The 16,503-nt window shown below is 44.3% G+C and overlaps 3 protein-coding genes across 3 annotated transcripts; 2 read left to right on the plus strand and 1 right to left on the minus strand.

Moving 5' to 3' along the window:
* The first annotated feature begins 652 nt into the window (after positions 1-652).
* On the plus strand, positions 653-4,767 carry LOC133901213 (ATPase GET3A-like). Its single transcript, XM_062342503.1, has 7 exons — positions 653-1,032; positions 2,153-2,274; positions 2,523-2,673; positions 3,114-3,224; positions 3,786-3,924; positions 4,187-4,302; positions 4,381-4,767. Exons 1-7 carry the CDS (start codon positions 757-759, stop codon positions 4,555-4,557), a joined length of 1,092 nt encoding a protein of 363 aa, XP_062198487.1. The 5' UTR covers positions 653-756; the 3' UTR covers positions 4,558-4,767.
* Positions 4,768-5,212: 445 nt separating this feature from the next.
* LOC133901212 (hydroxymethylglutaryl-CoA synthase-like) lies at positions 5,213-9,771 on the minus strand. Its single transcript, XM_062342501.1, has 12 exons — positions 9,099-9,771; positions 8,193-8,299; positions 7,852-7,984; positions 7,576-7,719; positions 7,299-7,457; positions 7,068-7,141; positions 6,891-6,966; positions 6,706-6,761; positions 6,200-6,287; positions 5,979-6,119; positions 5,742-5,891; positions 5,213-5,625 (listed from the first exon to the last, which is right to left on the minus strand). Exons 1-12 carry the CDS (start codon positions 9,162-9,164, stop codon positions 5,407-5,409), a joined length of 1,413 nt encoding a protein of 470 aa, XP_062198485.1. The 5' UTR covers positions 9,165-9,771; the 3' UTR covers positions 5,213-5,406.
* Positions 9,772-11,544: 1,773 nt separating this feature from the next.
* Positions 11,545-12,779, plus strand: LOC133901214 (transcription factor PCF2-like). Its single transcript, XM_062342504.1, has one exon. The coding sequence runs from the start codon at positions 11,641-11,643 to the stop codon at positions 12,625-12,627; it is 987 nt and encodes a 328-aa protein (XP_062198488.1). The 5' UTR covers positions 11,545-11,640; the 3' UTR covers positions 12,628-12,779.
* The last annotated feature ends 3,724 nt before the right edge of the window (positions 12,780-16,503 follow it).

Raw genomic sequence — 16,503 nt, forward strand, 5'->3', positions numbered from 1 at the left:
AGATTTTGTAACCAGTCATGCGTCATTGATTTAGCTGAGACTGAGGTCTAATAGAATCTATTTTCGACTAAAAAAAGAGCCTTTACATGTCATCGCTAAACAAAAAGAGCCTTCACATGCACTCAAACTTCGATTAACAAGCAAAGCGGTGGCTTTTACTCCATGCAAGCACATGACTCATTTTATGCAGTTTTGATTAAGAGCATGTTTTTTTTATTAAGAGCATTCTTTTTTTTTTATTAAGAGCATGTTTGATAGTGCTTCAAGAGTGATCCCCCCTCGAATTTAGCAGCAAAGCTCTGACAAGCGCTTTTTTTCACCGGCTCCGCACAAGATTACATATAATTGATAAATTGGAGTGATTCCTACAGTTTATACTGAAATTCCATCCGCTCTAAAAAAGAAGGGTGTAAATAGGCTAAACTCCATCAAGACCAATATGTTCAAGTAAAGTTCCAAAAATTTGTTTGCCATGCAGTAACTTCGTCGAAAATTCACAGTAAAACAATTCAATTCATGTGTAAAGAGAAAACAATGATTTCAAAATGGTACCTCAAACCTGACGATATTCTCTTGAAACAATTTTTTAATGAGAAATGTCTCTTGAAACAAATTCATAAGAATTTACCATTTTAGTCCAGCCCAGCCAAGGACCAAGGTGAAACGAAAACGTGGGTCCCACCCTGTGACCTGCCTCACCACGGCACCCTCAGATCTCATCTCCCTCGCTCCCGATCACCCCCGCGGGATCGGAGCATGGCGTCCGCGGCGGTGGTGGACGCCGGCGACGCGCCGGACCCAACGGTGCGGAACCTCCTCGAGCAGGAGAGCCTCAAGTGGGTCTTCGTCGGCGGCAAGGGCGGCGTCGGCAAGACCACCTGCAGCTCCATCCTCTCCGTCCTCCTCGCCTCCGTCCGCCAGTCCGTGCTCGTCATCTCCACCGACCCGGCCCACAACCTCAGCGACGCCTTCCAGCAGCGCTTCACCAAGTTCCCCACCCTCGTCCGCGGATTCTCCAACCTCTACGCCATGGTAAACCAAACAAATACATATTTTCCTCTTCCCGCCTCGCCGGCCCCAATCCACAGTTCTCGTTGGGACACCTCTCGATTCGGCCCAATTCAATGGTGTTTGTGAGGATTGGATGGGTAGAGACTTTACAAATAAAAGCAGGGGATTGGGATTCCATTGCTGTCATTTTATATGTATATGGTTACAATTATTTACGTTCCCAATGTGCTTATGACGTAGCACCCGGTGGATCTTTAGCTAGCGTGTATCATCTTACGAGAATACAGTATGATATAGATAACCCAGAAGAAGTATGCATAAAAGTCTTTGCCCAAAAGGATAATCCTAGAATCCCGTCTGTCTTCTGCCTGGCCTGGCGCTTGGCTAGGATCGTAGCTTCACCGAATTTCGGGAGGGGAGGGTGGTGTGGTGCCGTACTGCAGTGCAAGAGGAGAGGCAGCATGCAATTACAAAAGTCGCACATTGCCCTTAAGTTGCTAAGTGTTAGACAATATACCATAGGGGCTCAACAAGGCCATCCGAGCCAGAAAGTTTCCAATTTTGGTAGTTTGGGTTTGTGCTGTTACTTTGTGGTATGTGATGGGACCTGTACGTTCATGAATCCTGGGGATTCCTCTTCTGCTTGAATAATATACTGCAGATTTCCTCTTTATTTGTTTCGTTTAGGGTGGAAATTGAAGATTAGGTGACTTGTAGAAAAGAAGTACCTGGTCTTTAGTACGTAATTTTCTTTTGTATATGTCCAGCTTAGGCTAAGAAGAAATAAGGTGGTTGGCTTATAGAGGGGGAAAAAACAGTCCCTAGCAATTTCACTTAAAACATGTTCCACTTGGGTAGTAGAAAATAAATGTATGACTAGGTGCCTGATTCTAGCATTTTCCCTCCTTTTCTTTTCTGTTGTATTTTTATCCATGTCAAACATAATCCTGTTAGAAAATGTTTCCACAAGATGCCCAGCGAATATCTTTTGTAACCAGCTAGCTTCAATTTCCTTTTGCTGTTTTATTAATTTCATATGCCACTTCCATTATTCTGACTTTTTCTTTGAAAGATAGCTTGGATCATTTTACTAGAATTGGTGTTTTCGCTCAACGACCTCATTTCAACAATTAATTTGCAGGAAATTGATCCAAAGGTAGAAAATGATGATTTATCCAATGAAGGAATGGAGGGATTCCTTTCAGAATTAACAAATGCGATTCCAGGAGTAGATGAAGCTATGAGTTTTGCTGAAATGCTAAAGTAATGTTTAGCTCTATTGTGATGTTTTTCATTCTTCCCAATATGGCCAGTTACATTCATTAGCATCCATTTTGTAGTTCAGTTGCCACCGTTTTCGTCCACTTTTTTAATGTCTGTCGAAGAAATCCAGGCATTTAAGATTATTGTATCATTGTTCTTCTCAACAGTGGCTATAACAAGCTATGGACTGCTTGTGTACTTCTTGGCTTCTAGCAACTATTTAAATATGTTTTTTCCCCTTACTGCAGATTAGTCCAAACAATGGATTACTCTGTTGTAGTTTTTGATACTGCTCCTACAGGGCATACTTTACGGCTGCTACAGTTCCCAGCAACCCTAGAGAAGGGTCTCGAGAAAATGATGGAGTTGAAAAATAGATTTGGCGGTCTGTTGAATCAGGTATTCTCTATACATTTCAAGCAACTGAAAAACTATATTTGTTGGCAAGTTGTTAGGCCATGTATTTCACATGTCTTTTGCTTTGACTGATGCTATTTTGCTATTTTTGGAAACATGTTACCTTATCAATAATTTAGTCATGGTTGTACCTTCTATAAATTATAACAAAATAGCAAATAGATGAAGCATGTGGTCTGTTCAATATAGCATGAAGAACCAAGCTTTAGATGAACTTTGAAGTCCCAAAGAAATTCTGGTGCTGCAGTTTTTTAAAATGATATGATATGACTAGTTCTCTTTGGAACAAAAAAAAAAAGGGTTGACTTGGTAACATAGTACCTGAAATGGTAATATGTACATGATGCAAGCTTTCGCATACAAAATTTTCATTGATACGGAAACCAGCAAGTAGCTAATACAATAATTAATGCATTTGGCAGGCTAGTCGATTGTTTGGTCTTGGCGATGATCTGAATGAGGACGCAATGCTTGGGAGACTCGAGGGTATGAAGGATGTGATCGAGCAAGTAAATAAGCAATTTAAAGATCCAGTAAGATCGCCAACCTTGTAGAGAAGCAGATTTGTTCCTTTATCTACTAATAAAATATGATATTTAGTAAGTGATGTCAAACAATTCTTATGAGTTAAAAGGTGTAGTGGGAATATGCCCATGATATAGTGGGAACACATGGGAAACTCGTGATTGTGAAATTTGGAATTTACAAGGATGCATTTTTTGGGGGAATTATACAATGATGCATTAGTGCTCTTAAGATTTGATCAAATTTGGTAATGAATGGCACAAGTGTAGAACTTTTAACTTGATTCACAGTACATGCTCAGATCTAACAGTTTGTATAGTTACCGTACAGAGCAACTTTTAACAACACACTAGTTGCTTGTTGTGTAAGCCTCTCTAGGATAACTTCTTCGCTCCTCCAATTTAATCTTACGAGAGTGCTACTGGGTAAACATAAAATGACCAACCATGCTGGATTATCCGATCATTTCTAGTCTTGATTGTTTTCTCAGTGCATCTCTACATTGTTTAAACACCTAACTTTGAAAATGGTATACCCCCTTCTGACTTTTCTTTTGGTTTTCTTATCAGGACTTGACAACTTTTGTATGTGTTTGTATCCCGGAATTTCTTTCATTATATGAAACGGAGAGATTGGTGCAAGAGTTAGCAAAGTTTGAGATTGACTCACACAATATTATTATCAATCAAGTTATCTTTGATGAGGAAGGTTAGTACAAAAACCACCTTATTTATCAAATTTACTGGCTTGAAGCTTTCTTGGAAATGTAAATATGCCACATTCACTTTAGAAATTCACAAGGACCTGTTCTTCAAGGAAAGAACTGTGTTCATGAACTCTGGCTGAAAGACCTAGGGATTCTGTGTTTCAGGAAAAGCTTTTTGAACACAGGACAAAACACATAATTATTCATTTCGGCTATTTCCAGTCCTTATATTGCTTCAATGTACTTATTTCTTATTGCTTGCAGTTGTCGAGTCAAAATTGCTAAAAGCACGGATAAAAATGCAACAAAAATATATTGATCAGTTCCATATGTTATATGATGACTTCAACATCACCAAGCTGCCCTTGCTTCCAGAAGAGGTCAGTCATCCACTAGACCACTGCTTCACCTGTTCCATCGTATCATATTTGTCAGTGCTTAAAAAAAACATTTTCCAGGTATGTGGTGTTCAAGCGCTGCAAAACTTTTCCCAGCAGTTCCTTACACCATACACGCCTGCTCTGAAAAGGGGCACCATCGAGGAGCTGGAACAGAGAGTATCTATACTGAAATCCGCACTGCAAGAAGCTGAGTCAGAACTAGATAAAGTTAGGAAGGGGAAGAAGGTAGCATGATCCTTTTTCACATGTCAATGCGCGTGGAACTTGACAGAAGCCATGAGAAAATGAAATTAGAGAGAAACACTCAAATTTTTCGTGTCAGTACATACTCTGGTTGATTTCATTTTCATGTTTCCTCAATCGAAATATTTAGATTTGTAATAGCTATCGGCAGAGAAGTGTACGATTAGCACGAGATGAGATATAGATGTGTTTTTTCGCCAATTATTTGGGTGTCTGAGGATCGGTTCCAGAATCCATTCTCCTGATGCTGTTTGGTCAAGGGATGAAATTATAGGATGCACTCTGGGTTTGGTTGGTGCTGGTTTTATTCTAAATTGCGTATGAGTAACAATTTGCATGGTTGGGTTGTCCTCTTGGGCGGCTGTTTGATTTTGGCGAGTGGACCATGCCGAACTGTAAACTTGAGCTGCACTGTTAGCGCCTGAGAGCTTCACACAGTCTCACATGCATCAGATAGCCGATAGAAAGTATAGAGAGCATCCATCCACACGGTTCAGTACGCCAGCGTGCGCGAGCCTCACAGAGCAGCCTCTGGCTGTTCCATTCTAAGCGGAAGCACCTGAAGTATCGCCCGTTACCGAATACATTTTTTTTCAGACTAATAATATCTAGGAACTCCAACCAATGAACAGAGTATGAACTAAAAGAAAAGGAATGTCGACACTGAATTTCACTGGTCAGATCAATACAATATAAAAAAATTAGCTGGTCTAGAGGAAACAGCTGCATAGAACAATTATTTGAGAAACACTCTAGGCTGGAAATTCTAACCAGAACCATATCAAAGTAGAGAGCACGATCAGGAGCAATTGCAGGCGACCTAAGAGTCATGGTATGCCACTAGTGCCCATTTGCGAAACCGTTGCAGCATTTGGCTTTGCCTCCGACCGTTTCCTCGGTCACCTTCTGCTCATAGAACCTTCGGTACATGGAGTCAACCCTGGTGAGGTAGAACGTCCCAGGCGGCAACAGGCTCGTGTCTTTGCTCGTCTCAAAATCCTTTGCGCCGTATCGGTGCTCCATCAGCTTCAGCGTCTCGACGAATTTCTCAGGTAAGGTCTGTTTGCAGGAGTTAGGAGAAAATAAGTCAGCATAGTGTGAAGACAAATACTGAAGGAGCATAACTGCATAACCCTATAATGAGTGAATGACTATGCAGGAACGGAAGGGCTTACCTCATGTCTTGACTGAAGTTTCTCTGTGACATCAAGCACTGAAGCAATGTTTGATAAACTGAAGGGGTGCTGACCATTGTTTAGCCTCAACGAAAACATAGTGGATGTCAAGCCACTGCCGTAAGAGAACATGACAATTCTGTGGCCATCCTGCAACAGTAAAAGTAGCTAGTTATCAGAATCCAAGAACAACGGATACAAAACTGTATGACAAAGGATTGAAGACGCAGGGCTCACCAGACTATCATGCTTGTTGAATAGTACAGATGCCAATGCAGCATAAAGGGATGCAGTATACATGTTACCAATTTGTTTTGGAAGTAGTGTTGATGGCTGCACTTTGATGTCATACAAATTCTTTGCAACTTGTTGTGAGGCCTGGAAATCCGGCAGAAAAAAAAAACTTCATCAGATCATAAATCAACCGCATGACGACCTTCCCATATAATTTAACAGACCTTTTCCAAGTCGCGACTCTGGTAGCTCTCTTCACTCGTCAAATTTGAAAAAGGCTGGAGCTTCACTTTAGCAACTTCATCGACAGAGCTAGAAATTGTATGAAGAAATTTAGTTAGAGAATGTCATCTTGGACTTAATGTGTACAATAAATTATATATAAGAGTAACCTGCATCTGATATTTGAAAATTCATCAGGAACTGAACCCTACATACTTTTTTCAAGGCAAATCTGGAATCCAAACTCAACTTCTCTTCAGTGTTACCTGAACGCCCATGTCCCAATTTTTTTGCCAAATCAGACACCCCGAATTGGAGTCGGATTCCAACACCGGTGTCAGATTCTGAATTGTATTTCACGTGTTCAATTTTTTTTGCCGAATCGGACACCCTGAATCCGAGTCGGATTCCGACACCGGTGTCCAAGTCGGATTCTAACACCCGTGTCCGTATCCAGGTAACACTGCTTCTCTTAGAAGGGGAGAAAAATCAAGAATAGAATGCAAACCTGCAATCGCGCATGAAGTCATTGTAGTAAAGTCGAGCAAAACTCTTCTGCACAAGCTGTGATAACAGAAGAAGAGAATTGACAAATCTCACCAGGTCATGAAATTAGAAACAATGAAAATGGTCAACTTTTGGGCTTCTGAGAGTTATTTATCTTCGTTAAGTCCCCCAATATTAGTAGAATACCTTGTTGTATGGAGAATGGAACACAAAATATTCTGCATCAGAAATTGAGAATTGTTTCCCCACGAGCTTCTCATACCTAGTTTCAGAAAGCACGGTGTGGCATAGTGGAAAACAATATTCAGTGACAATAAATATGTTTCAATTAAAAAAGATCAAAACAAAGAAGGACGAGCTCACTTGCTGCAAAACAGTCTGTAGCACGAGTCTAGAGCCATCAAATAGCATGTCTGGGATAGTTTTCCATCAACAACCTGCACTGAATCTGCTGTTCTTAGAAAATGTGGACGAAGTGTGATACTCTAAGATAGATAACCATAGAACACACCATTCAGTTGGAAAAGGAACCCTCACACTGTGTGAAGTTCATATATGCGAGGATATAGAATGCTATGGAGATCCAAAACTAACCGGATATTCACTTGCAAGATCAGGTTTGTAGAAATCATAAACGTGAGCCATGTGAGAAGCTCTATATTTGCTCTCGAATGAAATAGGAGCATCAGGACCAATGAGCATAGCGATAGCAGCAGCACCTCCTGTTGGACGAGCTGGCCCTTCCGCATAAACCTGAACACCACGATAGTCAGCAGTGCAAGATGGGAGAATGTGATTGCGTGTACAACCAGAAACTAGAAGCAGCAACAACTAAGCAACTTATGATTAAAAGGAAGGTTGTATGACAAACCGCACTGTCTGTGCAAACAACAAGACCATAGCGTCCATCCCAGGAGTTACTTTCGACCCAATTCACGCAATTCAACAGGGCTGCTGTCCCACCATAACACGCATTGCTGGAGTCAACTCCTTCAATGTCGGTATTACCACTTTCCTGCGTTTTGGGAACATATGCTGACAAAAATTAACTTTTGGGAAAACAGAAGAATTTTGATATCAAAACTTCATTTCATAGACTGAGTTAGCACATTCTTGTCCATTTTAAAACAAAATTGAATCAACAAACCTCGAAGATTTGCATCAGCCAAGTCTTGATGGATTTGCTTTTGTCTATTACTGTCTCGCTGCCAACCTCCAAGCGACCAATCAGCTTTGGATCAATCTTGTACTTTTTCAGTAGGGAAGTGACGACAGCTAAACTGCAAGAAGAACTCCTTGAGTACTCAAATCACAAACGGTAACGCATATCCATAAAAGGAAATGCATATTGCAACGATTGAGCGACTCCTTAGAAACCGAATGTATGCATCAACCTTACAACACAATAAAGGCATCGGAAAAGGAGTAATTGTGGCATATAAACATCCGACAACGGACCAATAGTTAGAGGCAAATGAGAAAAAGTACCTCATTGAGATGACATCCTCCACCTCGCTGCAAAAGGCCATGCAATCTTGCCCAAGACCAATGGTGTACTTACCTTTGCTTGCTCCGTCATGAGCCTCAAGAGCTTCCTGCATTCAAGTCATCATCAGTGAGATTGTTGAATCAAAGCGTGATGTCTAGTCCTTGTTAAACATCAGGTACCCAGATTCTTCTGTTATGTTACTTGAATTTTCATCTTTTCCCCGTTTTCACTTGGAACTTCCTAGCCCAAAATCGCCAGGTCCATGGAGCTATAAAAAAAGAGGGCTTAATTATTTGCCACTGCCCTGGCCTTCATTGGAGGCCATAAATTGACTCCACCATAGAGCCAAATAATTTTGTGCACGACAGGACTCGGTTCCTCCTTGGAGCATATTGCCGGTCGTCCGCATGTAGCACCCGTTTTGACGCCCAGGGGCGTCGAACCCGGGTGGGCGGCAGCTCACACCATTGCGCTACAAGCGCGTCTGCAGGTCCATTGGAGCTCCCCTTGTGGGCTTGTGGTAACAATCTTTATCACAATTCTCACTATACTTTGATCCCCCAAGCCGCAGCATTGTGCTGCAATTACGAAAGGTTTAGCCTTTCCATAGTAGCTACACACTGACGACACCACGGACCACTTCGATCCAAAATTCCACTCATGTAGCTACAGACTCCCGTCAATTCCTAGAGAAGCCTAATCCTCCATCGCAGAACCTCCCAAGATCTCTCGTGATGGCGGTGCAGAGTGACGAGAGTCACATCCATCCCCACACCGTAATGCCGGGGGGGCCGGAGCCGAGGATCAGACCCACACTCACCACGCCGCAACGGAAACGCTCGCAACAACAGAACAGGAAGGTTTAAGGAAACACAGACAGGGATTGAAGGGGGGAGGAATTTCACCTGCTGCACGCAGGTGGGCGGGAAGTAGATGTCCATGGCGAGGATCCCGACATCCTTGCGGCCCATCTCTCTCTCTCTCTCACTCACTCAGCCGAGCCTCCTCGGTCACCACCCTCCCTGGCCGCGCTCCGCTCCTCCGGCCCGCGGCGCTGAGCGTGGGCAGTCCGGCAGTGGGCTCTGCTCTGCACGGGAGCTAGCTGGTAGCTGCGCGCCGGCGTCGCGGACTGTGTCTTCGTGGACTCCACACGGCTCTGGCTGCGGGCCGAGGAGGACGGGTGGATCTATATATTCTGGAGAACTTGTGCGGCGTCAGCTCAGCTCGGCGCGACGGCACATCTGCTAGATCGCTGCGAGATTCCGGCACGGCACGTGATGGCCCCCGGACACGACAACGGCTCGAGGCGTGCCGGCTCGAGGGCCAGCTGAGCTCTCAGATGGGTGGGGTCGCGCGGGGATCGGACGGCCGCGCGGCCGGATTTGACGATCTGGTTCCGGTCAGCGCGCCGGCCGCGACCAACGCCAACGCGCGCCAACTCGCGTGAGGGCGGTGGGCTTTCTGCCGAGCAAACGGAGCGACCCCGGCAGTCCGTGCACGGCGAAGCCATGCAAGACGCAGCGCCGCTCTACGGCTGAAACGCCGTCGATGCTTCGATGGTAATGGCCGGCAACGGCGTTGACGCTGTGACCGCGAGCTCCCAGTGGTGTGATCCAGTGCCAGTGATGATGGGCCGAGGTTGCTTCGTCCTCTCGCCTACTCCGCACGATCTGGAGCCCAAGAGTTTGGCCCGCTAGCTTCGGTCCACCAAAACCGGAGGCTCTTTTTTTTTTTAAGAATACCAAAACCGGAGCTGGAGCTCGTCCATGGCTATCCCTGAGTATGGGCACATAGTTTTTTTTTCTGATTGTGTAAGTGTTATCAAGAACATTAAGGAGATTCTAGGCGTTCTTATATGATGGATCTCTAAGATATTTATAAGAGGTTAAACTCTTTTAATTATGTGCAGTTTGCATACGAAGGGAGGGAATGTAATAAAGAGGCTTATTATCTCGCTAACGCTAAGTACTCTTGTAGTCTTGGGGTTGGCCGACATATGTGGCTTGGCTCCTCTCGTATATTCTTAGATATAAATGTTCTAAATGAGAAATAAAATCTATATCTTACTTCAAAAAGTTTTTTTTTCTGATATGGTGGAGAGAGAATAGACATAGCGAATTGAGTTGTTTCACAAGAACAAAGTGAGAGAGACTAGTAAATCTCCGTTGTTGTGGAAGGTTGCTATAACGAACACTTCTTGACGTGAGTAGTGTGGAAGGCAATAGTCATATATGATGCGGGAGAATTACCGTCAAGAGACAAGTGTAAAGACGAGCATCATAGAGGGTGTCTCTTATGTTATCTATTCCGTGTAAGGATGATGGTGGGTCGGGTTGAGGTTCTGCGAGTTTTAATCTGGCGGTTATGGATTTGGATATAGTTGTCTCGCGGGACCATTAGGTCGAAGCCCCAATTCGAATCGGGTTTGAGGCTTAATTTGCACCCACAAGTGTCCCACGAGCCCGAATTCAGGTCAAGTTCGAAGTGACCACTCCTCCCCCTCCCCTATGCGGCTCTTGTGCAGTGCCTCCCCCTCTCTCGGGCTCCCTCTCGCCTGTGGCTCGCGGCCCGCACCACCATCAGGTTTCGTATCCCCTATCAGGTTCCTGCTGGGGTTAAGGTGATTTTGCATCTGATAAGAATATCGGGACTAGGTCATATTCGGATTTCGAGTTGGATACATTCTCGCTCTACTGAACCTGATCTGATGTTACCACACTTAATTCCACGCCACTGGCTCGGCAATGGCATTTAATCTTGCTTTTGCCTCATCCTGCATCCCGCATCGGCTCTTATGCTAGTCCAAACTAGTTATCCTACAATGTAAGTTGTGTCTTTGGCGTTCCTCCTGGCACGCACTAGGTGCCTTATTTTGGTGAAGTTAACAGCTAAGAATGGATGATGAGGTGTCTAACCTAAGGAACACAAGGGACAACTAAATGTTGCTAAAAATAATTTGTTTGTTTGGCAATATTTAGCCAATGAGTCGCCAAAATTGATGGCCAAATTTTGGCAAGTTTGACTGAACAAAGTCAGCACCAAACCAACGAGTCTAAACATTTTGCCCAAAGAGCGGGCCACATGTCAGATCTTTTTTTCTTTGGTTGGAGGCCCACGTGGCAGATTGACAGCCAGCTGGGACCTTAAAAGCCACTACAAATAAGTAGTAATTATTCATTAGCCACCCTTGTTTATCCATTAATTAATACATGCTGCTGCTCTCCAATCTGTCGTGGGCCGAATCTCGCCCGGGCCCGGTTGGGCAGTGGACCCCATCCTTCGGGACCCACCGTTCAGTGAGACAGAATAAATCTCCAAGCCGAGTACCCGACCGAGAGACGGCGCCGCCAAAACAAAGCAAAGGCGCCGCCGAATCGAAACAGCGGAGGGGAAGAAGGGGGAGAGGAGAGCCCAAGCGAAGCGCGACTCGCCACAACTCGATCTCTCATGGAGTCGCGGGCGCCGGACGGGGGCGAGGAGGACGCGGAGGCGCTCTACCACGCCGCCGGCAATGGTACGGCGGCTATGGGGATGGACACGATTGGGTCAGTCGAGGCGCACGGGTCCGTCCTGCCGAAGCCGGAGCGCGTGCCGGCGGAGTTCCTGGGCGGGCTCCACGTCGCCAGCCCGCGGCCCGCGCCGCGGTACCGCGACCGGCACACCAAGGTGGAGGGCCGCGGGCGGCGCATCCGCATGGCGGCGGCGTGCGCGGCGAGGGTCGCCCGCCTCACGCGCGACCTAGGTCACAAGTCCGACGGCGAGACCATCCGCTGGCTGCTGCAGCAGTCGGAGCCGGCCATCATCGCCGCCACGGGCACCGGCACGGTCCCCGCGATCGCCACCATGGGCGCCGACGGCGTGCTCCGCCTCCCCGCCTCCCCGCCCTCCGAGGGCGCCGACGGCGAGCAGCAGTCGGCCCCCAAGCGGCAGCGCAAGCTCCAGCCGACGCGCGCGGCGGCGAGCCCCGCGGCGCCCCTGGCCACGGAGGCCCCCGCGGCCTACTACCCAGTCGTCGCCGACCCCCTGCTCCAAGGCAACGGTGGCGGTTCGATTTCGATGTCCAGTGGCCTCGCCCCCGCCTCTACCGCGGCGGCGCCCGCAGGCGCCATCCCCTTCATAGCCATACCGGCTCCTGGCCCCGGCGCGACCAGCGACGGCAAGCAGTTGATCCAACCCGCAGCAGTGTGGATGGTCCCGCAGCAGGCCGACGTCGGCGGCGCAGCCAACCAGCCGACTCACTATTGGGCATTCCCGACCAACCCTGAACTCTTCAACGTCGGCAACTTCCATCAGCAAGCAGTCTGCAACGCGGAGCAGCTTGTCGCCAGCGGGGAGCCACAGGAACAGCAGCCCGGCGGCCACCAGCACGGGGAGGGGCACGGGGAAGGGGAGGACGAAGATATCGCCGTGACGGATTCCAGTTCCGAAGAGTAGCAGCAGCACAGCGATTTGATGTCAACCTCCAAATTTCAATCCAAAGATTAGGTCAAAATTACAATTCTCTAACTTCCTTCTCTCCCGTGCTAAGACTTTCGTGGTAAGAACTAGTGGTGCTAAGTGCTAATTTCTGAATTCGAATTTGAACTTGGGGCACGCGTTGCAACATTATTCACCATACATCTGCGCCTACTAGTGCTGTCCAAATGAGCATGTCAGACCGGTCTGGCTATGACACGGTCCGATAGACTGTTAACGGGTCGCTTTGTATCAACACATGTGCTGAAGGCGCAATCCACCGCACGGCCATCAGCCACCTTGCGGGGCAGCGAGGTGGGGATTGATCGTGCTGGCACGACATGCCGCGATCTCGGTCCAAGTATGATCCAATGACTCGTGTCAGCTCAACGCGGCTAACTTCAAGTTGTGCCCACAATAGCGGGCATCAGGTTAGCCCAGTAGACACGAACAAATTAGCCATCACTAACTGTTACCATTGGATTGAGGTTTTCTATGTTATTCATACAATGATAAAGTAATTCCACATCATTTCCCGCCAATTTGTATTTCACCCTCACCCACACCCTATCACCACCCCACTACACACATGGACCTCACGTTCCCAAACAACCTCTTAAACCCTAATCCTTAATGTGTGACTGATGACTATCTTACGCTCCATAACCTACTTTCATGTGCCATAGCCACAGCCGCTAGCGTAACCTAGGTAAGTTGCGTCACTTATGAGTCCTAAGATCTTCACCACGTGTTTCATCGCACATGTGTTCCTTACTCTACTCACCATAACAGCCTCCTACATGAAGGACGACCGAGCCTTTGACCTTTATCAACTAGTCTGCAATCGATCCATCATTTACATGTCCAGCTGGGAATGCAGGTGGAATCTCTAAACCTCGATGTGAAAGTCAACATTTACTAATTGGAAGTTTCATACATTTTCCTTGCTGAGAGTTTGAAGCTCTTCAAAAGTTGTCATAGTTGATTTTTCGGGATTGGAGGCCAAAGTTGCTCCTTAGTTCAGTTGGATCCCAGTTTAAGTTTAGTGCCATTGTGAATTGACTATGCTTTGTAATTTATTTTTATTTTGCGTTGAGCTTGTGCTTTGTAATTAGAGTGAAATCATGTTGAGTGGAGTCGAAGGGCAGCCTCGCTGACCGTGCGAGTAGAGGCAGGTCGCAGCTAGCTCTCGAGTGGCAGTGACGTGACTGGCCCCTCTGGCCCATTGATAGCTCGCCCGGATTTTTTTCTCTATATATATTTTTTTAATTTTCAGGACTACGTGGTCATTTAAAATTTTTGCAGCGGTGACATATTTACATAGCCCCTTTGGCAGGCACAATTTTGTTTCGCCAGGAAAAAAATTTAAAAGTAGATAATATACTTGATTCTATTTACCGAAATAGATAATATATTGTTATATTTATAAATTTAGCATGCATATTTGACATCTCATTTATCAAAAATGATGAACAGTATCATATTCGACACATAAGATACCGAATATGATATTGTTCACCATTTTTAACATCTGAGGTGCTCTGTATTTAACACCTCAGGTGTTGAATATAGCGTAGCTCTTCGTCTACTCTCGTGGATAAACAGTAAACATGTTGATTAAATTTCGTTTTCACTTTACTTTAAAATGGTGGTCTTCCGTTACTTCAAAAAAAATTAAAAAAAATTGTACATGTTTCATAATCCATGTGCAACCTATTTTAATTGGATTCACCTAAAAATACTTTGTATATTTTAAACTAAAATTCTTTAAAAAGACAACTTTTATTAATTTAATAATTGTTAGTGCTCAAATAAATTCTCAAAAATCTGAAAAAATTCACTAATATTCTTCTTATGTGATGGACTAATTTCTAAAATTATTTTTAACCCTAAGTTATATGATGAAAAAATAAGTTCCTTTGTAATATTCTATTTATATGCGTTTTTATCATTCCATGTGATATTCTTTTTTTAATTCAATTTGAATTCAAATAAAATTCAACTATCTAATTGTTTTTATTCCGTTGACATGCTAATCTTTTAACTACATTTCTGAAGAACAATAGGCGAGCTGACGTGTCTCTTAAACTATCTCATTATTTTTATCCCCTAGTTTGCACTGTTCAAGAGACACGTCAACTCACCCACCGTTCAAGCAATCCAAAACTCAATAAACCAAATTGATAACCTTGTCAATCACTCATCACATATAAACTAATGTACATTTCAACTTAGTTTCTCAATCTCCCCCTTAGTAAGTGTATTGACAACACCTTAAAGCACAAATATTTTGGTTTAAAGAAGATAGACTCGTCCAAGTGACTAAAAACTCAAAAAAGAGCAAAAATATGTCATTTGACATAAGAAAGTTTGCATAAAGTATAAGAGAGGCAAATACAATTAAAAACCTCAAAAGAACAATAACAACTCAAAAACACAAAATCAAATGCCCACTTGATGAATGCACATTTTTTATTTACATAAGATTTTTCTTTGATTTTATGCAAAAATTTCATTTCTCCTCTTTTTCATTTATTTCTCCCTATTTGACAATGCAAACATAAAGAACAAAATATTGGGCAATACATGAACTTACAATCCTAATGAGCTTTCATGCGTAGGAATTGATTCCGTTGGTTATTTGCAAAAGGTAGAAATTGATTCCGTTGGTTATTTCGTATGTCTATCTTTTTCACATGATATTTATCAATCCATTAATTCTCTCATCTGCTAACAATTGTTTTTATCTATCTCTCTAATACGAATTTCAATACAAATAAATAATTTTAGGCTAATAGAATTTTCCACTCCATGAGAGCAGCGATGCACCATGTAAGAAACACAGAGTATGATGTAACTTCCTCGAACGCAAAAGGAAAACAGAGTACTCGACCTAATGTGTGGAGAAGAGCGTTCCAGTGACGTGATCCATTGGTTAATGAGATGAAATGTTTCTCGGACCTGTGGTTGCTCTCCGGCCATATGCATCGAACATGGCATGATAGATCTAATGAACACTCGTGAAAAAACTTCAGAGAACCTGCTTCCGGTTCACTTGCAACTCTTGAGAGAACTTGTTCAGGTCAGGAAAACAACTTTTCAGAGAAATCAAGAGGAACGCTACCGCTAGGTATTGAATAACAAACATACCGATCGGAGTGTTTCCTTTAGAAGCCATCATATAGGAGTGTTTACACGTCTCAGAACATAAATTCTGAACATCCAGCTGCAGGCCTGCAGACTGCAGGTACTATAGTTTTGAGCAAATCAAGACATCACAGTGTAGTGTTTATGTTGGATAGTTCATATTTCAACCTCTTGGCTGACTTCATCATACTTAGATAAACATCACGGGTTATCATGTGGCACGATGCATTCTTAAAACAAACTCACGGTACATAACCAAACGGGCAAGCTTTTATTCCAGGGTATATTTTACATGACACTTACATTCCCTATTTCCTTTACAGCAGAGATGCCCAATTCAACTACAATGGACAAGCTGACACAAATTGAATCAAACAACTGAGCGTACCGACTCATAACATCCTTCGTGATGTCAAACACGAATACAATCTAACAAGACCAGATACAAATTAAATCAAACAACTGGGTATACCGACTCACTCACTACACATGTCATGAAACAACTCTTGACGAACTGTACGAAAGAATTTGGCAAGCTTAGATCCTTAACCTCCAGTGCATTTAACTCCGAATCAATCACTTCGTCTGGGGTGATGAGCAGCCGCAGAGGAGCTGCCAGATGCTCTTCTTCACATTGTTACGCTTAGACTGTCCCATCCTTCCAGCAGAGATCGCTGAGCCTGACGAGTTCAAATGCTTCAAGATGTT

Source organism: Phragmites australis, chromosome 20 (assembly GCF_958298935.1).
Source record: "Phragmites australis chromosome 20, lpPhrAust1.1, whole genome shotgun sequence".
Taxonomy (NCBI): domain Eukaryota; kingdom Viridiplantae; phylum Streptophyta; class Magnoliopsida; order Poales; family Poaceae; genus Phragmites; species Phragmites australis.

Excerpts from the sequence above, each read along its gene's own strand:
- LOC133901213 (XM_062342503.1), top strand. The coding sequence starts at position 757 with ATGGCGTCCGCGGCGGTGGTGGACGCCGGCGACGCGCCGGACCCAACG. Across the intron at positions 1,033-2,152 it reads TCTCCAACCTCTACGCCATG|GAAATTGATCCAAAGGTAGA; the intron begins GTAAACCAAACA and ends ATTAATTTGCAG. Across the intron at positions 4,303-4,380 it reads TGCCCTTGCTTCCAGAAGAG|GTATGTGGTGTTCAAGCGCT; the intron begins GTCAGTCATCCA and ends AACATTTTCCAG.
- LOC133901212 (XM_062342501.1), bottom strand. The coding sequence starts at position 9,164 with ATGGGCCGCAAGGATGTCGGGATCCTCGCCATGGACATCTACTTCCCG. Across the intron at positions 6,288-6,705 it reads GACTTCATGCGCGATTGCAG|CTCTGTCGATGAAGTTGCTA; the intron begins GTTTGCATTCTA and ends TACAATTTCTAG. Across the intron at positions 5,626-5,741 it reads AACTTCAGTCAAGACATGAG|ACCTTACCTGAGAAATTCGT; the intron begins GTAAGCCCTTCC and ends TCCTGCAAACAG.
- LOC133901214 (XM_062342504.1), top strand. The coding sequence starts at position 11,641 with ATGGAGTCGCGGGCGCCGGACGGGGGCGAGGAGGACGCGGAGGCGCTC.